We start from the raw sequence: 26,642 nt of genomic DNA on the forward strand, positions 1-26,642 counted from the left end.
GAAAACCAAAGCAGAGTGAACTGGCTGGTGTTCTTGGATCCACAAAACCAGAACTCTCCCTTGGGTTTAAGGAGAAACATTAAGCTGGAGTCACAAATTCTTGGGTTGAGGCTGAAAGGTAAACAGAGGCTATTGTCATGGAGGAGCTTTATCCAACACTCAGCAAAGTTTGTCAGGGAAGGATCATGATCAGAAGCACATTTTAGAAAGAACTAGTGTGGCTCCTTGGAAGAAAAGCTATGACCAACCTGGACAGCATGTTAAAAAGCAGACATTACTTTGCTGATAAAGGTCTGTCTAATCAAAGCTATGGTTTTTCCAGTAGTCATGTATGAATGTGAGAGTTGGACCCTAAAGAAAGCTAATCGCTCAAGAGTTGATGCTTTTGAACTGTGGTGTAGAAGAAGACTCCCGAGAGTCCCTTGGACTGCAAGGAGATCCAACCAGTCCATCCTAAAGGAAATCAGTCCTGAATATTCACTGGAAGGACTGATGCTGAAACTGAAACTCCAGTACTTTGGCCACCTGATGTGAAGAGAGGACTCACTGTAAAAGACCCTGATGCTGGGGAAGAATTAGGGCAGGAGGAGAAGGGGACGACAGAGGATGAGATGGTTGTATGGCATCACAGTCTGGATGGACTTGAGTCTGAACAAGCTCCGGGGACATGGTGATGGACTGGCGTGCTGCAGTCCATGGGGTCACAAAGAGTCGGACACTACTGAGCGACTGAACTGAACTGAAGAGTGTGGCGGCAGCAGGAAACGTCCGGTCAAACCTGGACGCAGGAGCTGTTATTTGGATCCAGATGTAAGCAGCTTGGACCAGGTCTCGGGTCCTGGCAACTAAACCCAACCGAAACATTTGACCGACTTGAGGTTAAGAGGGCCTAAGGAGGCTCACATTCCATGTGAATAATTGTTTAAAAGTTATAAATCAAGCTAGTAAACTGTCAAATTACTCTCCATTCTCCTATCTCGATAAACACATCTTCAGGAGGGCCTGGAAGGGAAGAGGAGAGCCTGGGCGGAATCCCCGGGACTCAGGCGGGGCTTTCCCTGAGGAGCACGGCGGCGGACCACAGCGACACCTGGCTCCTCTCCGAGCCGCGTCCGGAGGTCGTCTTCCCGCCGCCGCGCCGTGCGAGGCTTGACCTGCCGGGGGCGCGGCCGAGCGTAGCAGCGCGCCGGGAGCGTGGGGTCGAAGGGCACGCGGCGTCGGTGTCATGGCGGCCTCCACGTTGGGCTCGGCATGGGGACCGCTGCGGCTCGGCGTCCCCGGCCTATGTCGCCGCCGACCACCCCGCGGCCTGTGGGCGCGCGCACGGCGGCTCTCGGAGCCCGTGGCGTCCGGGAGGAGCGTGGCCGCGGGTAGTGGACTTGGCGCCTCGGGTACTGACCTCTACTGCTTGGAGCTGCTGCGGTGAGAGAGCTCGGCCTGCCTGGAGGTCGGGGAGCAAGCCCGGAAGGGACCCTGGTGGGCGCGGCGGGCCTGGGGGCCGACCTGCCCATTGGCGTTCCATCGCGTGTGCCCCGGGGTCAGCCCCGGGTGTGGGGGCTTCCCAAGTGAAGCCACAGGAGCTTTCACATTGCTCTCAAAATTGTGGCAAAATTCCTTCGTCTGTCATGTTGCTTGAGTCTTAACGTTAAGCTTTTTACATGAGTAGTTTTTTTTTTTAATGTGAAAGATGATTAGTAATTTAAAGTAAGCAGTGGCTAACTTTAAGTTCTTCCTGTATGTCAGTCAAGCCTTATGCAAAGTATTAGTTTACAAGTAATTTATTTAATCTTCTCCACAAAGTATGACGGACAGTTGTACACTCCAAGTTTTATGAATTAAAGCATTTAGAACAATGTCTGGCACAAAGCAGGGGCACAGTGAGTACAGTATAAACTGTATTATCTAGCCGATATGGAAACAAAGATTTAGAGAGAATCCAGGGAATTTACCCGAGTTCAGTGGAATCTAACCCTCATAAAGTCAGAGGCTTAATGACGATTTTGTTCAGGTAACACGTGAGAGGCCTAGCACAGAGGAGTGAATTGGATGTATCAGGTTACCTGATACATCTCGGCAGGGGCCTGTCTTGGATTCGGGGTGTGACTTAAGGGATGAATGGTTTAAAATACACCGCTCCCGTCCCCGACTGTTGCTGCCTTTGATTAATAAGAGCGGCAGAAAGTCTCAAAACATCTGGTCTCAAGGGCTTCTGAGAAGTGCTCGAGTAGTTAACCACCCTGTTTTTGATTGGGCTGTTGCCGCTGCTGCTGCTAAGTCAGGTCAGTCGTGTCCGACTCTGTGCGACCTAATAGACGGCAGCCCAACAGGCTCTGCCCTCCCTGGGGTTCTCCAGGCAAGAATACTGGAGTGGGTTGCCATTTTCTTCTCCAATGCATGAAAGTGAAAAGTGAAAGTGAAGTCTCTCAGTCGTGTCCGACCTTTAGCCACCCATGGACTGTAGCCTACCAGGCTCCTCCGACCATGGGATTCTCCAGGCAAGAGTGGGAGTGGGTTGCCATTGCCTTCTCCTGATTGGGCTAGTAAATCCAGTTTTTTTGAATTCCATTGTAGCAAAATGTCGTGTAATGACAGAATTCCCATTCATTTCAGTGTTTTGTTTTTAATCGCTTTTAAAAATAGTGTACCAACCCCCCCTTGTTTACTTGTTGATTACTTTTGGAGAAACTAGCATTAGTGGAAATCAGGGCACTAAAAATTGTAAAAACCAAAAAAGTTATATTCATCTTTATATAGTTTAAAATTACCACTTTTTGATAGTAAACAGTTTAGGTTATAAAATGTATACCATCTGTATTCATTTGTTCAGTGCAGTTTTTCTTTGACATCAGTAGTGTCCTCTAACTTTCCTATCCAGGGTTGAATCACTCTTACAGATTTCTTATATGTTCTTCCAGTAATAGTCTGTGGATATCACATAACAGCTTTTCTCAAATATGTATTTACAAGTGGGGAGACACTTAATCTGTCCATATTGATAATTAAGTGGAATGGAGGCTGTTGACTAGTGATTTATTGAAAAGCAGGCAAACCTTATCTGAGTTTATTAATGCTAGTTGTGTCACTTGGGAAAGTTAACTGCTTTAAGATTCACCTATTTTCTCACTTGTAGATTTATACTTCCACTTTATAAGGTGGTTGTGAGGATTAAATTACATGATGTGTGTAAAAACTCAGGCACATAATGACACTTGAACAGAGGACTAGAAGTTTAAAACAAAATTAAACTTGAACAGAAGATGAGAACTTTTAGCTTCTAATTGTCCATTAATCTTTGCAAGATTTGGACTCTGAAATTGCGTGTGCAGGATTGTTTTGGACATGTGTCTTATGCAGAGCTTCCAAATATCAGAAAAGATACCGTATAACTTCAGGTTAGCTCTCAGGGGTTCTTCTAGGAATCCAGGTTCTTGGGAAAATCTCAAACCTAATTTATTATGTGTAGGCTTCTTGGGGTCTGGTTTTGAGAAACAGTTCCTTGGGCCTTGTGTGTGTGGTAAGTCAATTCAGTCGTGTCTGACTCTTCTGTGACCCTTTGGACTGTAGCCCGCCAGGCTTCTCTGATGGTGGGATTCTCCAGGGAAGAATACTCCTGTGGGTTGCCACACCCTCCTCCAGGGGATCTTCCCGACCCAGGGATGGAACCTGCCATCTTTTGTCTTCTGCATTAGCAGGTGCGTTCTTTACCACTAGCGCCACCTGGGAAGCCCCTAGACCTGGGAATTAATGCTCTAATAAGGAGATGAGGTTGCTGCTAGTGATATCTGGAAGTGTTCCAGCCTCACTGAGGAACCACTTCCTTTGTGCTTTGGCGGCACAGGTTGTTGGAATTGGCATAGCAGTCTTAGCACTGCTGCTGCTGCTGCTGCTGCTAAGTCACTTCAGTCGTGTCCGACTCTGTGCGACCCCATAGACGGAAGCCCACCAGGCTCCCCCGTCCCTGGGATTCTCCAGGCAAGAACACTGGAGTGGGTTGCCATTTCCTTCTCCAATGTGTGAAAGTGAAAAGAGAAAGTGAAGTCGCTCAGTCGTGTCTGACCCCTAGCGACCCCACGGACTGCAGCCTACCAGGCTCCTCCATCCATGGGATTTTCCAGGCAAGAGTACTGGAGTGGCTTGCCATTGCCTTCTCCGAGTCTTAGCACTAGATATGCTTATTTCTCACATGTCTGTCTCTCCCTGCTAGATTGAAGGCTGTACCGGCTTCAGTGTCTGTCACAGTGCTTGGCACGTTGTAGGCACTGAATAAATGTTTGAATGAATAAATGAAAAGTTATTGAGCCTGTTGCTGTATAAAGCTGTCATAGTATAGAATTTCTCACTGTCTCTTACGGTTCTGGGGTAACTGGGCCTTGGTTTGCCGCTTACAGGATATCCTTGTATACTAGTAATCTATGTTTATAAACATAGATCTATGTTATAAACTATGTTTATAAACACTGTTATAACAATGATCCTGATGGGTGAAGAAATGGGTCAGTAGTCAGTATATTCTATTTAATGTGAAGAAGTGGGTAATATTATTTAGAAAAATTTCCAACCAAAATATTTTAAAAAAGTTATTAACAGGGCAAATCCTTAGCTGTGTAGAATATCTTTATTTCCCGAAGACTGTTAGAGTTCTGTTACATCATCCTTTTATGTTTCATTTTCCTGTAAGAAGCTTAGAAATACTTCACATATTGGTTATTTTTTAGGAGATATGAAACAGGTAGGTTATCAAGCTTCATTTTATAAGTTAGGAAATAGACATGACTGATATAATTTCTATTGGTAACTAGTTGAATGATGGAGATTAAGATTGTGGTTTTGATTCCTATTCAGTATTTTCTCACTGTTCCATATTAACTTTCAGGTGTTTTAAACACTTTTGACATTTACAGACTTTTTATAATAAAATTTCAAAATACTGACATCTGTATATATTTAAAAGTGTAAGCTATAAAGCTGTTTTGCCTGAACCCTCCATATTATGGCTGAAACTGCGACTGGTGAGCTGTTTTAGTAGAGCTGTCCTGTGATAGCTAGGTTGCTACAATTCACGGCCTCTCCCTTTTAGTCTATGTGGAAGTTGGGCGGGGATTGTGAAGTTTAAGTTCTCTGTTAGCCACACAGCAAAATGTGAACCAGTTGAAAAGTGGGAGTAGTCGGAGTTTCAGAACCTAAGCTAGGTGGAGTGAGGTCGGACCCGTTTAATACTGAGTATCGTTTTTATAGGAAATACTGTTAGGTAAGGCTCCAGTGTGTTCCAGTGAAAGTAGCTTTGCCAGTCGGCAGTCTGTTTTGACTTTCATGCATCCAGGATTATGTGCTACATTTAGTTGTCAAAAGTCTTCCGTCTTCTCTAATCTGGAACAGTTTCTCATCTTTCATAAACTTGATTTTTTTCTTTAGGAGAATCGGCCAGGTTCTCTCAATTTGGGTTTGTACAGTTTTTGCAAGAATATTGCAGAACTCACTCTGTGGTTTTCTCAGTATCTTATCAGGAAGCACAGCATGTTGATTTATCCTGTTACTGTGGGGTGAACTTTCTGCTACTTGGTTGAGAGGGTGTCTTTCAAGATTTCTGTTTTTTAAATTTAATTAATAAAGTTAGTAAATAATACTTATTTGGTGAGGAGATACTTTAATACTATGTGAATATCCTTTTCCTGTCAAGCTTTGTTTAACATTTTCAGACACTGGTATTTGCCTGAATCAGTGGTTACCTTGGTAATGAAGAGCTATCAAACGGTGATGTTATGGAATTCAGTCCTGTCTTCTAGGCTTATCAGTTGACGTGTGCTGGTTGTCAGGTTTTTCCTTCTCTTTGCGTTTACTCATTTATGTATGTTGGTCTGGGCTCATGGGGTCCTGTTGCAATCTTTACTCTCACTGTTTTTTTGCTGCTCAAATTGTGCCCCACTTGGCCAATGAGAACTTCATCAAGCCAGTTTCTTTGGCCTCTGACAGGCCCCTCCGTTCTTTGAGTGTTTGTTTACTTCCTACGCAAGAAGGTGTTTCAGGCTTATCTTGTATTTCCTGTGCACCAGTCCTGGAGTCAGTCATTGCTTCAAGGAGCCTGAGTTTCTTTCAGTGGAGAGATCAAGGTCTAGGTGTCAGTTATGGGGTGGAGGGGCGAATGTCTTTGTTTCTAGGCTTTCTCAGCAGACGCTAGGGAACCACGAGTGGGTGTGTGTGCATCCACAGGGGCAGTCTCCCACGGCGCCCTGTGGTGTTCTCTGTGTCTTCCCTGGATATAAATATATGTGTGTTCATACCAGGACTTACTGGAACTTTTTCTAGATTTCTATATCTGTAGTTCATTTGAATTCTTATTACTAAAACCAAAGTGATTCTGAAATAGTTCAAATTATATATATTATATGTCAAAATAATAGAGATTGATTTTTAACTGCTCTGGAATTGGAGGCAGATACATTTTTTTTTTTGTAATTGTAGAGAAACAGATATAAAATATAGGAAACTTAAGGCCCATTTTGAATTGAAGCCTTGTTTCCAGTTCATTTTGGTCAGTATTTTTTGTGTGCAACTTGGAAAGTGAAAAGTCATTACCTTTTTCTGCTTTTTGTTACAGGAAACGAGATTATGAAGGCTATTTATGTTCCCTGTTACTCCCTGCTGAATCCAGAAGCTCTGCTTTTGCACTGAGAGCCTTCAATGTGGAACTGGCTCAGGCTGGTATTAAAATACCTTATAAATTATTTGCAAAAATTTGTGATATAATGTGTTTAATGCTGAATAATGAAGAACAGTAGTTGTAACTTATATATTGGACATGCTTAACATCTCTGCTGGGGACTTCTTTCTCCTGCTTAACAATTCAATTCCAAAAATAAAGGTAGCTAATGAACTTAATGTTTCTTGACAGACCATTGTGGAACTTCTTTTTCTAAGGATATTTTAAACTATGCAAGTAACATTGCACTTTTGTGTATTAATTGAATAGATTAATCAGAGTATTACTGCTTATTCTCTACAATATTTGCATAATTTGCATGTATGTAGCAGTTCTTCAGAGCACTTTTTGAAATGAGTTTTTAGCTTTAAAGGGAAATGGAAAGAAAGCTGTGGTACATATACACAATGGAGTATTACTCAGCCATTAAAAAGAATACATTTGAATCAGTTCTAATGAGGTGGATGAAAGTGGAGCCTATTATACAGAGTGAAGTAAGCCAGAAAGAAAAACACCAATACAGTATACTAATGCATATATATGGAATTTAGAAAGATGGTAATGATAATCCAGTGTCCGTTCCATCGCTCAGTCATGTCCGACTCTTTGCGACCCCGTGGACTGTGTAGCCTACCAGGCTTCTCCATCCATGGGATTCTCCAGGCAAGAATACTGGAGTGGGTTACTGTTTCCTTCTCCAGGGGATCTTCCCGACCCAGGGATCGAACCCGGGTCTCCCGCATTGGAGGCAGACGCTTTAACCTCTGAGCCACCAGGGAAGCCCTAGGAGACAGCAAAAGAGACACAGATGTATAGAACAGTCTTTTGAACTCTGTGGGAGAGGGCGAGGGTGGGATGATTTGGGAGAATGACATTGAAGCATGTATATTATCATATGTGAAATGAATCTCCAGTCCAGTTTCGATGCATGATACAGGATGCTTGGGACTGGTGCACTGGGATGACCCAGAGGGATGACATGGGAATGGAGGTGGGAAGGGGGTTCAAGATGGGGAACACATGTACACCCATGGCTGATTGATGTCAATGTATGGCAAAACCGATACAATAATGTAAAGTAATTAGCCTCCAATTAAAATTAATAAATTTAAAAAAAATAAAGGGAAATGGAAATTGAAGTAGTTATAGCAAGCCCAAATCTTCTGTCACGCTAGCTCTTGTCTGAAGAATAACGAAGGAAGGAGAGAGTCTTCCTTTATTAGAGTGGGAAGACTGTGTGCTGAGGCGCCAGATGCGTTGACATGGAGAGGGTCGTTGAGGGGGCTGAGATAGAACGGCCTGAATTCTCCCAGTAAACTAAATGCAGACGTCAGCTGTTGAGTGTGAGGGCGTGGGAGGCTTGGGGGTCTTCAAGAGTGTGGCAGCTTTTGACGCAGCCTCTCTGGTGAGTGATAGGAGGTGAGCTAGGAACGAATGAAAGGATGTGGTTGTAGCACCGAGGCATGACGAATCTTAGACTTGATGAATCTGCAGAGTCATTGAGTCGGCTGTTTGTCCTTGGTGTATTTCTAGAAGTCATGGTTCTGTATTTTTTCACTTTGTCCTTTTTCAGGTATAAACTATACTTCAACATCTTAAGTCAGTCACAGTTTAAAAATAAATGATCTCCATTGTGATCTTCCATTATAACTTTAAAATAATAAATATTCCATTTTTAATAGATAAATCCTCCATATTTTCCCTAATTCTCTCTCATCTTATAAGAGTGTCTTACTGCTTTTTTTTTTTTAATTAATGAATTCAATTCAGTTCAGTTCAGTCGCTCAGTCGTGTCTGACTCTTCGCGACCCCATGAATCACAGCACGCCAGGCCTCCCTGTCCATCACCAACTCCCAGAGTTCACTCAAACTCATGTCCACAGAGTCAGTGATGCCATCTAGCCATCTCATTCTCGGTCGTCCCCTTCTCCTCGCGCCCCCAACCTTTCCCAGCATCAGAGTCTTTTCCAGTGAGTCAGCTCGTCGCATGAGGTGGCCAAAGTATTGCAGTTTCAGCTTTAGCATCAGTCCCTCCAATGAACATCCAGGATTGATCTCCTCTAGAATGGACTGGTTGGATCTCCTTGCAGTACAAGGGACTCTCAAGAGTCTTCTCCAATACCACAGTTCAAAAGCATCAATTCTTCGGGGATCAGCTTTCTTCACAGTCCAACTCTCACATCCATACATGACCACGGGAAAAACCATAGCCTTGACTAGATGGACCTTGGTTGGCAAAGTAATGTCTCTGCTTTTTAATATGCTATGTAGTTTGGTCATAACTTTCCTTCCAAGGAGTAAGTGTCTTTTAATTTCATGGCTGCAATCAGCATCTGCAGTGATTTTGGAGCCCCCAGAAATAAAGTCTGACACTGTTTGCACTGTTTTTCCATCTATTTCCCATGAAGTGATGGGACCAGATGCCATGATCTTTGTTTTCTGAATGTTGAGGTTCAAGCCAATCTTTTCACTCTCCTCTTTCACTTTCATCAAGAGGCTTTTGAGTTCCTCTTCACTTTCTGCCATAAGGGTGGTGTCATCTGCATATCTGAGGTTATTGATATTTCTCCCGGCAATCTTGATTCCAGCTTGTGCTTCTTCCAGCCCAGCGTTCCTCATGATGTACTCTGCATATAAGTTAAATAAGCAAGGTGACAATATACAGCCTTGACGTACTCCTTTTCCTATTTGGAACCAGTCTGTTGTTCCATGTACAGTTCTGACTGTTGCTTCCTGACCTGCATACAGGTTTCTCAAGAGGCAGGTCAGGTGGTCTGGTATTCCCATCTCTTTCAGAATGTTCCACAGTTTATTGTGATCCACACAGTCAAAGACTTTGGCATAATCAATGAAGCAGAAAAAGATATTTTTCTGAAACTCTCTTGCTTTCTCCATGATTCAGCGGATGTTGGCAATTTGATCTCTGGTGCTTCTGCCTTTTCTATAACCTGCTTGAACATCTGGGAGTTCACGGTTCACATATTGCTGAAGCCTGGCTTGGAGAATTTTGAGCATGACTTTACTAGCGTGTGAGATGAGTGCAATTGTGTGGTAGTTTGAGCATTCTTTGGCATTCCCTTTCTTTGGGATTGGAATGAAGACTGACCTTTTCCAGTCCTGTGGCCACTGCTGAGTTTTCCAAATTTGCTGGCATATTGAGTTCAGCACTTTCACAGCAGCATCTTTCAGGATTTGAAATAGCTCAACTGGCATTCCATCACCTCCACTAGCTTTGTTCGTAGTGATGCTTTTTAAGGCCCACTTGACTTCACATTCCAAGATGTCTGGCTCTAGGTCAGTGATCACATTATCGTGACTATCCTGGTCATGAAGCTCTTTTTTGTACAGTTCTTCTGTGTATTCTTGCCACCTCTTCTTAATATCTTCTGCTTCTGTTAGGTCCACACCATTTCTGTCCTTTATCGAGCCCATCTTTGCATGAAATGGTCCCTTGGAATCTCTAATTTTCTTGAAGAGATCTCTTGTTTTTCCTATTCTGTTGTTTTCCTCTCTTTCTTTGCATTGATCACTGAGGAAGGCTTTCTTATCTCTCCTTGCTATTCTTTGGAACTCTGCATTCAGATGCTTATATCTTTCCTTTTCTCCTTTGCTTTTCGCTTCTCTTCTTTTCACAGCTATTTGTAAGGCCTCCTCCGACAGCCATTTTGCTTTTTTGCATTTCTTTTCCATGGGGATGGTCTTGGTCCCTGTCTCGTGTACAATGTCACGAACCTCCGTCCAGAGTTCATCAGGCACTCTATCTATCAGATCTAGTCCCTTAAATCTATTTCTCACTTCCACTGTATAATCATAAGGGATTTGATTGAGGTCATATCTGAATGGTCTAGTGGTTTTCCCTACTTTCTTCAATTTAAGTCTGAATTTGGCAATAAGGAGTTCATGATCTGAGCCACAGTTAGCTCCTGATCTTGTTTTTACTAACTGTATACAGCTTCTCCATCTTTGGCTGCAAAGAATATAATCAATCTGATTTCGGTGTTGACCATCTGGTGATGTCCATGTGTAGAGTCTTCTCTTGTGTTGTTGGAAGAGGGTGTTTGCTATGACCAGTTCGTTCTTTTGACAAAACTCTATTAGCCTTTGCCCTGCTTCATTCCGTACTCCAAGGCCAAATTTGCCTGTTACTCCAGGTGTTTCTTGACTTCCTACTTTTGCATTCCAGTCCCCTATAATGAAAAGGACATCTTTTTTGGGTTTTAGTTCTAAAAGGTCTTGTAGGTCTTCATAAAACCGTTCAACTTCGGCTTCTTCAGCGTTACTGGTTGGGGCATAGGCCTGGATTACTGTAATATTGAATGGTTTGCCTTGGAAACGAACAGAAATCATTCTGTCATTTTTAAGATTGCATCCAAGTACTGCATTTTGGACTCTTTTGTTGACCATGATGGCTACTCCATTTCTTCTAAGGGATTCCTGCCCACAGTAGTAGATATAATGGTCATCTAAGTTAAATTCACCCATTCCAGTTATGCAGGCATTTTTGCTCCTACACTCCAGGCAGTGTGCCCCTGGGTGCCCCTTGGTCCTGTGGCCCCTTCACAAGACTTCCGTCTCCCAGCAGCTGTCTGTCTTACTGTTTATTTTTGCACACACAGACTTGTTCATTCATTCATTCAGCAGGTATTGCCCAAAATATGCTAGGCATTATTTTAGGTACTGAGTAAAACATGCAAAGTCCTTGCACTCGAGGAGCAAATAAATTCTGTATACAAAAGTTAAGGAGGTTAGGGAAGGTTTGGTGTAGCAGGGGTTTCCATAAGGGAAAAACCTCACTAAGGTAGCATTTGAGCAAAGATTTGAAGGAGGAAAGGAGTGTGAAATAGGTGGCTGAATAGTATTCCAGACAAAAGGAGCAGCAAATACAGAGGTCCTGAGGAATGTGTGCCTGACACACTCAAAGAAAAGAAGGCCCATATGACACAGCAGAGAGGGAGGGATGGTGTGGGAGATGTGGTTAGAGGCATCTGGGCCAGAAAGGTAAGGTTTTAGAGACCACTGCAGTCACTTTGGCATTTACTCTGAGACGGAAAACCATTGGAGGATTCAGAGCACAGAAAGAGACCATTTCTTGGTCATGTTTTAAAAGGATTACCCTTTTTTTTTTTTGATGAAATACTAAAAAAAATTTTTTTTAAATAAAATACAGTTGGTTTATAATATTACATTAGTTTCAAGTGTTCAACATAGTGATTTGATATTTTTATAGGCCGTACTCCATTTAACATTATTGTAAAGTATTGATTATATTCCCTGTGTTGTATAGTATATCCTTGTATCTTACTTATTTTATTCATTGTAGTTTGTCGTTCTTACTCCCCTATCCCTATATTGCCCCTGGCCTCATCCCTCTCCCCTCTAGTAGCCACTACTTTATTCTCTATATATGTGAGTCTGTTTCTCTTCTTTCCTTGCTGTTATGGTTATTCATTTGTGTTAACTTTTAGATTCTACATGTAAGTGATAAGATACAGTATTTGCCTTCCTCTAATTTATGTCACTGAGCATCATATCCTACAGGCCTTTCTTGTTGCAAATGGCAAAATTTTATTCTTTTTTATGGCTGAGTAATATTTCATTGTGTGTGTGTGTGTGTGTGTGTGTATGTAAACCATATCTTCTCTGTCCATTTATCTGTTGATGGTCACTTAGGTTGCTTCCATATCTTGACTGTTGTAAATAATGCTGCTATGAACACTGGAGTGCATATATTTTTTCAAATTAGTGGTTTTCATTTATTTGGATTTATTATATTGGTGCAAAAGTAATTGCAGTTTTGTGTTGCTGAGCTTTGTTCTTTGATACTGGAATATATTCTTAAGTGTGGTTATTTTATACATCACTTTAATGCACATTTATCGCTTTATTTATTTATTTTTTTTTTGCTAATTATTACTTACTATTTATTTCGTATTTATTTCAGACTAGGGAAATGGTGTTAGACAAAAAGCAAATTTGAGCAATTTTCTTATTCAAGTTCAGAATGGGTTGTAAAGCAGCAGAGACAATTTACAACATCAACAATGCATTTGCCCCAAACTGATGATATACAGTGTAGTGGGGGTTCAAGAAGTTTTGCAAAGGAGACAGTAACCTTGAAGATGAGGAGCACAGTGGCCAGCCAGCAGAAGCTGCCAACTGCCAACCGAGAGGATCATTGAAGCTGATCTTTTTACACCTGTACGAGAAATTGCTGAAGAGCTCAACATCAACCGTTGTGTTGTTGTCGGCTGCTGCTGCTAAGTCGCTTCAGTTGTGTCCAACTCTGTGCGACCCCATAGACAGCAGCCCACCAGGCTCCCCTGTCCCTGGGATTCTCCAGGCAGGAATCCTGGAGTGGGTTGCCATTTTCTTCTCCAATGCAGGAAAGTGAAAGTGAAGTCGCTCATTCGCGTCTGGCTCTTAATGGTCCCATGGAATGGCTGTTGGCATTTGAAGCAAATTGGAAAGGTGAAAAAGTTCAATAAGTGTGTGCCACATGAGCTGACTTCAAATCCAAAAATTGTCTTTTTGAAGTGCCCTTATTCTGTACAAGAAACCATTTCTCAATTGGATTGTGACATGCAATGAAAAGTGGATTTTATACGACAGCTGGCGACCACCAGCTCAGTGGTTGTACCAACAGCGCACTGGGGCTGTCTCTTCTCCACATTCATGCCAACATTTCTTAATTTGTGGTCTTTTTGATGATAACCATTCTGACAGATGTGAGGTGATATCTCCCTGGTGCTTAGTGATGTTTCAGCACCTTTTTATGGACCTCTTGGCCATCTGTATATCTTCTTTGGTAAAGGGTCTATTTAGGTCTTTTGTTTGTTCTTTCGATATTGAGTTGTATGAACTGCTTTTGAATTTTGGATATTAACCCCTCAAAGGATTGTCATTTGCAAATATCTTCTCCCATTCAGTAGGTAGGGCAAACGTAATGATTGATAGGTGTGTACTTACTGGACTTACTGGCTTTATTACTTCTTTTCCAGTTGTTTTTGTAGTTTTTCTCTGTTCATTTCTTCTTCATTTTGTTTCTTCCAGTGTGGTCATATCATTTTCTTTTGTACTATGCTTGGGTTGCTTTCTTATGGGTGTTTGTGTATCGTAGGTTTTTATTTTGTGATTACCATGGGGTTTGTATATGTTTTATATGGTAATTATATCTACGTGACTTAAACTGTCTTTTAAGTTCAAACACATTCTAAAAGATCTACAGTTTTTACTTCCACCCCTCATATTTTTATGTTTTTGTTATTATACTTTTCATCTTCATGGCTGTCTCTTTACCATTTGTTGTAGTCATGGTTGCTTTTAAAATATATGTATATTTTTAATCTTCATACTAGCTTATTTAAACTGGTTGATCCACAGCATTTACTGTAAGATTTGTCTTTACTAGTGGGATTTTTTTTTTTTTCCTCTATGAATTCTTGTGTCTTATAATCTTTTGCTTTCCACTTGAAAAGACCCTTTGATACTTCTTGTAAGGTTGCTTTAGTACTGGCAAACTCAATTTTTGCTCGTCTGAGAAGTTCTTTATCTCCTTCAGTTTTGAAAGATAACATTTCTGGATAGGGTATCCTAGGTTGTAGGTTTTTTCCTTTCAGCTGTTTAAATATATCATGCCACTCCCTTCTGGCTTTCATAGTTTCTGCAGAAAATATCAGCTGATATAGCCTTACAGGGATTCCCTTGTGTTTGACTCTCTGTTTTTCTCTTGCTGCCTTTAAATTCTCTTTAACTTTTGCCATTTTAATTATGATGTATTTTGGTGTGGGTCTCCTTGGGACTCTTTGTGCTTGGGACTATTTGGGACTTTTTGTGCTTCCTGTAGAAATCTGTTTCCTTATTCAACTTCAAAAAGTTTTCAGCCATAATTTTATCAAATACATTTTCTACTCTTTCTCACCCCCTTCTCCTGGGATCTGTATAAAGTGAGTGCTAGTACACTTGATGTTGTCTTAGAGGTCCCTTAAACTATCCTCATTTTTTAAAATTTGTTTTTCTTTTTGCTATTCTGATGGGTGATTTCCATTCCCGCCCCCTGGTCACTTTTGTGTTCTTGATCAGCTAGTCTGCTGTGCATTCCTTCTTGTGCACTTTTCATTTCTTTAATTGTATTCTTCAGCTCTGACTGGTTCTTTTTAATATTTTCTCATTCTTTGTTTAAATTCTTAATGTGTTCATGGATTCTTTTTGCAAATTTAGTTAGCATTCTTTTTACTGTTACTTTGAAACTGTATAGGGTAAATTATTTATCTCTGTATCACCAGGGGTTTTTCTGTTTTTTCCCCTTATTCTTTCACTTGAAACGTATTCCTTTTTCTTTTCATTTTGTATAACTTTGTCTGTATGAAATCAGGTGAAATGGTCACCTGTCCCAATCTTGAAGGGGTGTCCTTTTGTGGGGCTGTCCCTATGCAGTCTGTGTGTGCCCAGTTATTTTGGTGGGAGAGCTGGATCTGAAGTGAGCGTGGGTCACGTCTTCTCTTGGGATGTGCTGGCAGCTGCCGCTGTGGTGGGAGGTAGGGCTACAGATGAAGGGGCGTAGCCAAGCCAGGTGTGAGCTGGGGCTTTTCCTGGGCTCCTCCAGTGGCAGTCGTCCCCTTGTCTGGGTCCTAGACACAAGCTTTAAGGATGGGTCTGAGCTGGCTCCCCTCCTTCTAAGTGTGTGCACTCCTCTGGCAGTGGCACCTCAGCCCCTGTGGAGAGCCGGAGGGGCCGGAGCAGACAGCTGGGTGGGCTGGGGTGCATGCTGGAACAGTCCTGGAAGCCACACAGAGCCCCGGGCAGTTCTTAGCCTGCAGCGTGGCGTGCATGCTGGCTCGGGTCCAGGCTGGCCTCCTTTTCTCTCAATGTGTGCTCACTCCTTGGCAGGGATAGCCTTTGCCTTAGTGGAGGGCAGCTCTGGACAAGAGGGGCTGGAGCAGGCAGCGGGTCAGAGCTGCAGGCACTTTCCCGTCGGCAGCCTTGATGCAAATCCTGGGAATAAGTAAGCTTGTGCAGAGTCTCTGTTTATGACAGCCCTCCAGTAAGTCCCACTGGTTCTCACACCAGCTAAGGGTGAGATCCCTGAGTGGATCCCAGGGTGGATCCCTGAGCCTGTGTGTGATATTCCTCTTCTCTTCTGTGTCCCCTGCTAAGGGCCCAGGTTCCAACCTCATATGTTTTCCTTCCTTCCTGCCCAACCCCATGTGCTTTTTTCTTTATAGCTTTGGTTGCAGAAGAGCCTCTCTTTTTTTTTTTGCCAGTTTCCAGGTTGTTTTCAGCGATGTAGATGTATTTTTGATGGTTCATTGGGGGAGAAGTGAGCTCAGTGTCCTCCTGAAATGATTAGTCTTTTAAAAAAGTTTTTTTAACTTTTTTCTCCATTATGTTTTTTATAGGGTATTGAATACAGTTCCTTGTGCTATACGATAGGACCTTGTTGTCTATCCATCCCATATATGATAGTTTGCATCTGCTAGTCCCAGATTCCCAATCCATCCTCCCGCCTTGACAACCACAGGTCTGTTCTCTATGTGTGCCTGTTTCAGTTTTGTAGATAAGTTTATTTGTGTCGTATTTTAGATTCCACAAATAAGTGGTATCACGTGGTATTTTCTTTGTTTTTCTGACTCACTGCACTTAATCTGATGATCTCTAGGTTCATCCGTGTTGCTGCATATGACATTATTTAATTCTTTTTCATGTCTGAGTAACATTCCATTGTGTATATGTACCCACATCTTTAAAGGATTTCTCTTGATGCTGTATTTAGAATAGACCATATGCCATGGGATCTGAACACTAAACATTGAGAGAGACCCACCCAGCACCAAGACCATTAAAAATTTTTTTGTTGTTTGGAAGTGCTTTCCTGCTCACAGGCGTGAGAATAGCGCAGAGAAAGCTGATGCGCCCTCTGTTAACATTGGCTCCATTCGCTCGTCAAGTTGTCCCCTCTCTCCCTTGCTTTGTCTCTCCCTCCCTCTCTTTCTGCACACACATCTGTACGCACACACATTCATGCACTGTGTTCCTGTTTATGAATCGTTTTCCTGTAGCTTGACTACACCATGGCCCTCTACTCATAAACTTGAGCTGTATTTCATTAGCACGAGAATATTCTCTTTCATAACAGTTACCAGTTTGAGTAAGTTTGAGACAGATACACTAGTTTTATTTAATCTACCTTTTGGTTTCCAGTTTTGTCAAATGGTTGAATGATGTTTTTTATGGCATCTTTAAACCCTTCTGTACAGGATCCAAACTAAGATTACATATTACATTTCGCTTTCGTGTCTTTATCCTCCTTTTGTCTGGAGCATTTCGACGGCTTTTCTTTGTCTTCTATTAAACACTGACATTTAAAAAACCATACTGTTCTTCTTAAAATCTTGAATATTTCTCATTTGGAGTTTATTTTTTGTCACAACTATATTATACATTTCTAGTCTAATACTTAACTGTCTTAATGGTGTATGTCCTCCTCAGGGAATCACAATAAGGCATGATGTGTCTGTATGCCTCTTATCGGTGATACCGATTTTGATCACTGGTCAAGATGTTAATATTTTTTTCCTTTTGAATGTGAGGAGACATTTTAAGACCATGGTCCTCATCAAAATTTACCTCATATACAACAAATAGGTACATGAAAACGTGCTCAGCATCACTTTGAGAGAAGTGCAAATCAGAAGCACAGTGAGGTATCACCTCAAACCTATTAGAATAGCTGTCATCAAAAAGACAAGAAGTAACAAATGTTGAGGGTGTGGACTAAAGGGAACCCTCCTGGACTGTTGGTGGGAGTGTAAATTGGTGCAGCCGCTGTGGAAACAGTATGAGATTCCACCACAGAATCTAGTAATTCCATTTCTGGGTATTTAGCCAAAGGAAGTGAAAACACTAACTTGAAAAAAATAGATGCACCTCCTTGTTCATCACAGCGTTATTTAACCAAAGCCAAGGCATGGAACCACCTAAGTGTCCATTGGTGGATGACTGGATAAAGGTGTGGTTTATCGGGACTTCCCTGGTGGTACAGTGGATAAGAATCTGCCTGCCAGTGCAGGGGACACAGGTTCAATCCCTGGTCCAGGCAGATCCGTGGGCAACTGAAGCCTATGTGCCACAGCTGTTCAGCTCACGAGCTGCAACGCCTGAAGCCTGAGTGCCCTAGAGCCTGTCCACGGCAACCCCTGAGGCCACTTGCTGCATCTCCTGAAACCCGTGCACCTTGGAGCCTGTGCTCCCGGACGGAAGCCACTGCAGTGAGAAGCCTGTGCACTGCACCAGAGAGTCGCTCCAGCTCACTGCAACTCGGGAACGCCCGTGTGCAGCAGTGAAGACCCAGTGCAGCCAAAAATATAAATAAGTAAATATATGTTTTTTAAAAAGATGAGGTATGTCTACACAATGAGTTATTCCTTACCATAAAGAGAATGAAATCTTGCCATTTGTGACAACACAGATGGACCTGAGGGCTTCGTGCTACGTGAACTGAGTCTGACAAAGACAAACACCACACGATCTCACTTACACATGGACTCCAAAGCAGAAGCAAAACAAACAAAACATTCCCAAGCTCACAGATACAGAGAACAGGTTGGTGGTCGCCAGAGGCAGGGTTAGGAGCTGGGTGAGATGAGTGATTGTGGTTAAAAAGTAGAAGCTTTTCATTGTAAGTAAATAAGACATGGGCATGTAATGCACAGCTAATACTGTTACTATGCATTTGAAAGTTGCTAATGAGCAGATCTTAAAAGCTCTTGACATACACAGATTTCTAATTTTGTGTGGTGATAATAGATATTAATGACACCTATGGTGATCTTTCACAATATATAGGTAGGTAGGTTTAGTTGCTCAGTCGTGTCCAACTCTTTGCGACTGCATGGACTGTAGCCCACCATGCTCATATCAAATCATATTGTATACTTAAAACTGTGAAACTGTTATGTGTCAATTATAGCTCAGTTAGAAATAAAAAATTTTCCTGCTAGATTTAGCATGCATTGATGATTATTGCCAGAACTTAACAAAGCCATTCTTAATCAGTAGTAAGTTAGAGTCTAACAATCTTCTTTTAAAAAGTTACTTAGTGAATAAACAAGTGAGTTTATTTAAATGTACTGCAGTAAAATTCACTTTTTGTGGTATATAGACCTGTAGGTTTTGGAAACTGCTTAAAGTCTTATATGTACCATCAGAGTCGTGATACAGAAAAATTCCATCAACCTGAAAGATTCCCGTATGTGTCCCTTTGTAGTCAGCCCCTACCCTTGCCACAGTCTTCTCTATGTTCATGAGATAAGCTTCTACCTTTTTGAGCCATAATTTCTGTACTTGTAGAATGAATGTGTTGATAAGGACCCTGTGAGTTTGTTCTGATGATTGTGATCAGGTAACATCTGGTACAGTGCCTGCACAGGGCCTGGAACTTGTAGACATTTGATAATAGTTCCTTCTCTACTTCCTCTGAAAAGCCTCTGGTTCTATTTCCTAGGTTTATCATCAGATTTAAAAAATATTTTTTCTATCACTAACCAAGTGAGGATTGTTTTTCTTCGCTTTCACTTATTTTTTTAAAACTTCATTGGAAAATTTCAATCATATGTAGAATGAAGTATATCCATATACAGAGAGAGCAATGTAATGAACCCTCATGTACCCATCACCCACGTCCAGCTGTTACCTGCTCATGGCCAATTTTGTTTTTCATCTTCACTCCTCAGCCACATCATCCCCACCTCCAGGTTATTTTGAAGTTAAATTTCAGATGAGTTTCCATCTGTAGATGTTTCAATTTGCATCTCTAAAAGAATTCACTTAAAATAAAACGCTACTATTATTATACATTAAAAATTTAAAAATAATTCCTTAATATCATTACACATCTGGTGTTCAGATTTTCCTACTTGTCTCTCTCTTTAAATCCAGATTCAAATAGGTCTGTATGTGACTGGTTGATCTTAAATTTCTTTTAAACAAAATGTTCCCCCTCCTTTGTTTTTCCTTATAACTTTTTTTAGAAGAATTGCTCGTATTTTTGAATGCAGACCTTGAGAATATTTTTGAATAAGCACCTTTTATTTAGGTAACTCATAATGGTTATAATTTACCCGATATATAACTTCAAGGAAAAATTAAATGCAGAGAAGACTGAATTATATGATTTTGCGATTATAAATAGTGATTTCTGAGACTCTTGAGTAGTGCAGTTGTTAATGTTTTTAAACCCTATTTATAGATTAAGGACTCTGTCTCTGAGAAAACAATTGGACTGATGCGAATGCAGTTTTGGAAGAAAACTGTGGATGATATATACGGTGACAATCCACCACAGCAGCCTGTGGCCATTGAACTGTGGAAGGTAAAACAAAAACAGCTACTTTTCATTTGTAAGAATGTTATTTAAGCATAGTTTTTGTTACATATAAGTTGGATAGTGGCAATGGGGAATCTATCCTGAAAATATTCTTGGGCTCATGTAAGGTTCAGATATATGTTAGTTTTGACAGAATTTAAAATCATTAACAAGTAATTTGCACACATCTTTAGTGTGTTTATTAAAAGAAGAAAGAGGAATTTGGTCTGTTTATGTTATAAATTATTTTCTACATGTTTGGTTGCAGAATTTAAACACTACAAATTTTGAAACAATGACAGGTAAATTTTCTATTCTGTCTGCCAAGTAGCTCCTTATTCCAGTGCTTTAGTTCATACTCTGGACTGTAGAAAATGATGCATTGATCTTTCATGCTCTTATCATTCCTAAAGCTGCCTTGTCCAGTCTCATAGAATTACCTCTTTGTTGATGAAGTTTAGGTATCTGAGAATGGAAGCCTGTGGGCGAGGTTGTTATTTGTACACTAAGATGTAGTTAGTAGTTAGTTTTACATTAAAGCTCTATGGATTCCTCATTCACAGCTAGCCTTACCCAGTTTAGAAATATGTTGAACTAGCAGCAGAGGACAGGGTTTAGGCTCCTTTTGTCATTGATCTGCATCCCCATTATCATATCATGCTTGCCAGAAGACAGCGTCTGTCCCAGGAGCCTCTGACAGACCTGACAGGTACACCCCTTCTCAGGTCTGTGCCCCAGCAGAGGCAGGCCCCGTTTTGGGGCCCCAGATTGACTTCACAGAGCCTCAGTAATTGGAGAGCCAGGCCCCTCCACCAGGGACGGGAAGGAAAAGTGGATGGGAAGCTCATGAGTATCAGATTAGTTGTTTCCCTTTATTCGTCCCACTTCAAGAACCTCGTCCTGGCTGACTCAGTTTAGAGGAAAGTTTCTCCAAAATCCAGAAACTACTTATTTTATATGCAAACCTGACTGCGTTAGAAATTTATGCTAAGACTTGTATAGAAGATTCTGGCCTTTGTCAGGAAATAACTTGAAAGATCAGAGATTTATTTAACATAAATTTATCTTGTCTTAGCTTCACTTAAATGCCAGGAGACATCTGAATTACAGAATGTTTACATGTATGCCAGTTTGTCCAGTGTTAAAAGCTGCTTACATTTTGATGATTAATGTTGGCCAGCTCTCTGATATGACGGGTATTGCAGATTAAAGTGAACATTTGAAAGAAGCAGGTAGCGTTCAGAGCGGTTGTCCTGATTGCGTGTTTTTTACTTCTCCCCATTCTTCTGGAGCACATGTTTATTGCGCCACTGTCCAGTCAGACTTTCCATTGATTGCTTAAGGGGCTTCAGGTTCTTTAGAAGATTAAATAGGGGAACAGAGAGTACATTCCTACTGCATGTTTTCATTGGTGCCTTTAGAGCGCAGAATAGATGAATTCCTATAATTTCTAATAATTATAGCCACAAGTTTTATTCCATTTGGCTTCTATTTCCAAAGTTTTGATACCTTTATTCAACAGGTTTTCAGCTTCTTATGTGTTTTTTTATCTTGATCTTTGATGTCCTTCAGAATCAGACAGAACTCTGTTTTGTGGTCAAGGAACTGCAGCTGTTACAGTGTCAGTCTTGAGTAAATAGGAGTCTGACTTTTCAGTGGTTTAGTATCTACTGAGTACTTTTATGTGCCAGGAATGGTGCTTGATGGTGTGGTTACAAAGATCAAACAAGCCGTGCCCTACTCAGACATGTACAAAACAAAATGAGAGCAAGACTGAAGTGACTGAGGCGTCCCAGGCTGATTCTTGGAACTGGGGAGAGAGGCCTGTGGGAGTGCTGCTATGTAATTGTAGCAATGCTGAGAGCACTTCCAAACCAGCTCTTTGCAGCCCTCATAGCTTCTGCTGCGTTCCTGTCGGGCAAAGTGGGCTCCATTCTGCACACTTCCATCCTTTGCCATGTGGATGTGTCTTGATGAGCCTGCCAGCCTTTACATTAATATCAGTGACATCTTAGAGTCTCAGTTGAAGTGTGGGATATCCTGGAGACTTTATGTTTCACTACTATATTTCTTGTGAAAATATATTATACTTTGTGTTGACTTGGCAAAAAAGCAGTGTTTAGAAACTTATTTGGAAATAGCTTCAAAATTTCAGGAAGGTTACAAAATTAAAAATCTTGTAAGAAAACTTCTATGTCATTCACCCAGATTTACATGTTGTTAACATTTTATCCTATTTGTTAATCATTTGTGTGTGCTCACTCCTGTGTGTGTGTTGGCATGATCTCTGTATGTTTTCACACTCAGAATTTTTTAAAATCATTTGAGTATAAGTTGCATACATCATGTCCCTTTATCCCTCAATACTTTAGTATTTCCTAAGAATACAGACATTCTCTACTTAACCAGAATAGTAATTGACTTTAGTAAATTTAACTTTGAAATAACTTTCATCTGATTTTCCATTCATATTCCAATTTTATCGGTTGACCTAATAATATACATTAATGTATTTTTCCCCTCCAGTGTAGGATCCAGTCAGGTATTTTTTGGTCATATCTGTTTAGCCTACTTTAATCTGGAACATTTCCATAGCTTTTCTTTGTCTTCTATGACATTGACATTTTTGAAATGTTATAACATCTTTTTTTTTGTAGTAGAACATTCCTCCTTTTGGATTTGTCTAATGTTTTCTCCTGCTTAGATGGTTCAGGTTATGCACTCTTGGCCAGAATATTGCATTGGTGATGTATTCTCGGAGTGTCACATCTGGAGACACATTCTGTCCGTCTGTCCTTTATTGCATTGTTCTTTTTCATTAACATTCAGGATGTTGCCCGGTTTTCCTAATGTGTAGTCTGCTGTATAATTAAAATTTCCCTTGCAACTAATCACCTTTAAGACAGTACAAATGTCCTGCTCCTCATCGGTTTCCTGTGAAACATAACATTCGCTGATGGTTCTTATCCAGTCTTTGCTGTTGTGATTACAGAATGATAACGTCCCAATTCTAATGCTCTGTTCACATTTACCACTTGGCACGCTGCTGTAAGCAACTGCTCTCACTCTGCTATATTATTTATTTGTTTATTAATTATTGGTATAAACTCCTGAATTTCTTTTTTTTCAGTACTTTATAAATCATTGCTTGCATGAATGCTCATTCTCTTAGTTGTGTCCAACTCTTTGAGACCCTATGGACTGTGGCCCGCCAAGTTCCTCTGTCTATAGAATTTCTCTGGCAAGAATACTGGAGTGGGTTGCCATTTCCTCCTCCAGGGGATCTTCCCAACCCAGGGAATGAACCCACGTCTCTTATGGCTCCTACATTGGTAGGCAGATTATACCTCATTACTGTACTTAAGTATTTGGTATTCAAATATTTGGACAACAGGAGTCCTTTCAAACTGGCTCCTGTGTCCTAACATGCCTCCTATCTTTTTTTTTTTTTTTTTGTACTTTCTGTTTTCTGGCACAATGAAATGGTTTAGGATCCTCTTGAATCTCCCTTGTTCCAGCTCTGGAATCCCCTTTTTTAGAGTCTGTTTCCTTTCATGGAAATGGTATTAGAGACCAAGATCTAAGCACTAAGTGTGCTCTTTCTTAATGGAGTGTCTTTACTTGTAAGATAACTCTGTACCCTGCAGATTGTTTTCTTTGGAGCTTTATTAGCCTTTTCTTTTTTATAAAGTGGTTATTTTCATTAAATAGGGTCTTCATTTTATGGAAAAAATTTGTAATAAGCATAGAAGTTGAGGCATACCGTGTAGAGAAGCTTGCTCTGCTTAATTCTTGTTTTTTTGTTTGTTTTGAAAGTGGATTCACTAATAATAGTATAAGGAAAAGATTAGTGAAAAAGTTTTGGATATATTATCTTTACTTGGAAATGTTTTAAAATGTTTTCTAGGGACATTTTCTTTTTCCCTAGGTTTTTAACATAGCTGTCTGGTGATGAGTTATTACAAATATTCCCTGGCCTAGTTTTGTATTTGGTTTGTTTATGTTATTCAGGTCTAGAGAAGTCATTTGTAGTACTTTCTAAAAACTTAAAACTTTCGGGTTTTTTTTAGGCTGTCAGAAGACACAATCTGACTAAAAGATGGCTTACGAAAATCATTGATGAAAGAGTAAGTTGCAATTGCTTGTCTTGTTTTTTCTCCTCTTTTAATCCTTATGCTAATTCTTCATGGAAGAAATGTTTTAATATGTATATTAATATTTTAGAGGAAGGAGACTTTTAGAGAACTATGCCATTTTATCTGTTCTCCATCACTGCATGCCACCTACCTCAGCTCCTACCCCTGTACCTGGAGACAGACAGACAAACGGGCATCCAGGCAGAGGCATGCATGTGCATATCATACTCTAATATTTTGGTGTTTTTTAAAAAATAGAAAATGTTCAGACTTATATAAAAGTAGAGAAAATAGTGTAATATACTTTTATGTATCTGTCACCCAGCCTTAATAGTTATAAACCCATGTCCAGTATTAAATTTTCTATCAACTTCCCTCACTAAACCCTATTAGATTATTTTAAAGTAAACCCCAGACATGTTATCATTTAATCTGTAAATAAAACATGTATAAAGCAGGTAATCAACAAGGACCTATTGTATAGCACAGGAAACTCGTTTCTGTAGTAACCTAAATGGGAAAAGAATCTGAAGAATAGATGTAAGTGTATGTATAACTGAATCACTGCTGTGTACCTGAAACTAACACAACATTGTAAATCAACTCCAATATAAAATAAAAATTGAAAAGAAGAGGTTTGTATAAATATAACTATAATATGATAATCAGACCTTTAAAAGTATGGATAATTCCTTAATTTCATCAAAACTGGAATCATTGTACACATATCATCATATTCATCCAGTGCTTGGAGCTGTGTCCAAATAGAGTGAATAAAGAAAGTCTGATGGTTCTAGCAAGTAGAATCTTACACTTAGAACTAAGTTCTAGTTCCAACCAGGCTTGCAGATTGCTTGATGACTGGGACTGATCTGTGTGATCTTTCCGACACATTGTTGGCTGAGTGTCCTTGATCTAATATTTGTCATACACTGTTGTCATGAAAATGTAAGTTTACTTAGTTTATTTGGATACAATCTGTTAATAACCATAGGCTACAGTAGTAATAATATAAGCCAAAATGAGATAATGACTTTTACATTTAAAAATTCTCAGTTGGCTTATAGAATTAATTAGTATGAAGAAAGTCTGTTTTTCAGATGTTTCCTGTTTTTATGATGTAAGAAAATGTGAGAACTCAAGACAGATAATGGAAAATCTCTTTTTTTATGAAAAAACAAAACAGTTTTTCCACTGTTTAATGGAAAATGACATTTGGCATTTGCATAGAAGGATATATAAAAGTAAAAGATTGGATCAGTATTCATGCATTGACTTATAGATTCAATGCAGTCCCTGTAAAAATTCCAGCTGCTATTTTTTTTTTGTAGAAATTGACAGGTTGATCCTAAAATTCATATGGAAATGCATGGGCCCCAAAGTCATCAAAACAATCTTAGAAAAGAATAAAGTTGAAGGACTCATTTCCCAATTTTGAGACTTGACCACAAAGTTGCAGTCATCATACTGTGTAGTATTGGCCTTCCATAGACATATTGATTAATATGTATTGATCATATAGATCACATATATTGTCATGGAATAGAATTGAGAGTTCAGAAGTAAACCTATATATTGATAGGCAACTGATTTTTGACAAGGGTGTGAAGATAATTCAATGGGGGAAAGAACAGCATTTTTAGCAAACAGTGCTGGGACAACTAGATATCCACATGCAAGAGAATGATTTTGGTTTCCTACCTCATTCCATATACAGAAACTAACTCAAAATGGATATAAATGTAAGTTAAAACTGTAAAATTGTTAGGAGAAAACATAGGCATAAATCTTTTTAAGTTTATGTTGGGCAGTGATTTCTTAGATATGATACCAAAAGCACAAGCAATAAAATTAAAAGTAGATAATTGGACTTCATCAAAATTAAAAAGGTTCAGGAGAACAAAAAGACAATCCACAGAATGGAAGAGAATACTTACCAGTTATATATGATAAGGGACTAGTGTCTAGAATATATAAAGAACATATAACTCAACAATTTAAAAAAGGAATCCAATTTAAACATGAGCAGAAGATTTGGAGAAACATTTCTTTTAAAAAGATACATAAATAAGTAATAAACACCTGAAAAGATGCTCAACATCTTTTCACCAGGGAGATGGGAATCAAAGCAACGGTGAAGGGGCTTCCCTGATGGCTCAGGGGTGAAGAATCTGCCTGCCATTGCAGGAGACACAGGTTGGATCACTGGTCTGGGAAGAGCCTGCCTGCTGTGGAGCAGCTCAGCCTGTGTACCACGACTGTTGAGCCTGTGCTTGAGCCCACGAGCTGCAGCTACCAAACTCACGTGTTGTCCCTGCTAAAGCCCATGTGCCTTAGAGCTGGTGGTCCCCAACAAGAGAAGCCACCGCCAGAAGCCCGCACACTGCAACTGGAGAGCAGTGCCCACTCCCCACAACCAGAGAAAAGCCCAACACAACCACAAATAAAT

General features: G+C 40.4%; 1 protein-coding gene across 4 annotated transcripts in view; it reads left to right on the forward strand.

Moving 5' to 3' along the window:
* Window positions 1–1,211: 1,211 nt before the first annotated feature.
* Window positions 1,212–26,642, forward strand: part of NDUFAF6 (NADH:ubiquinone oxidoreductase complex assembly factor 6) — a 40,567-nt gene continuing 15,136 nt past the window's right edge. The window contains exons 1-4 of one of the 4 annotated variants that reach the window (XM_055431871.2): window positions 1,212–1,447; window positions 6,596–6,695; window positions 19,941–20,063; window positions 24,128–24,184. In XM_055431871.2, the coding sequence (XP_055287846.1) occupies window positions 19,977–20,063; window positions 24,128–24,184 (144 nt within the window). In that variant the 5' untranslated portion in view covers window positions 1,212–1,447; window positions 6,596–6,695; window positions 19,941–19,976. Of the gene's footprint in view, window positions 1,448–6,595; window positions 6,700–19,940; window positions 20,064–24,127; window positions 24,185–26,642 lie in introns of all 4 variants that reach the window. The other 3 variants (XM_055431870.2, XM_088844673.1, XM_088844674.1) reach the window with 3 other exon arrangements.

Source organism: Moschus berezovskii, chromosome 16, assembly GCF_049115385.1.
Source record: "Moschus berezovskii isolate FMDL1 chromosome 16, NW_MosBer_1.0, whole genome shotgun sequence".
NCBI lineage: Eukaryota > Metazoa > Chordata > Mammalia > Artiodactyla > Moschidae > Moschus > Moschus berezovskii.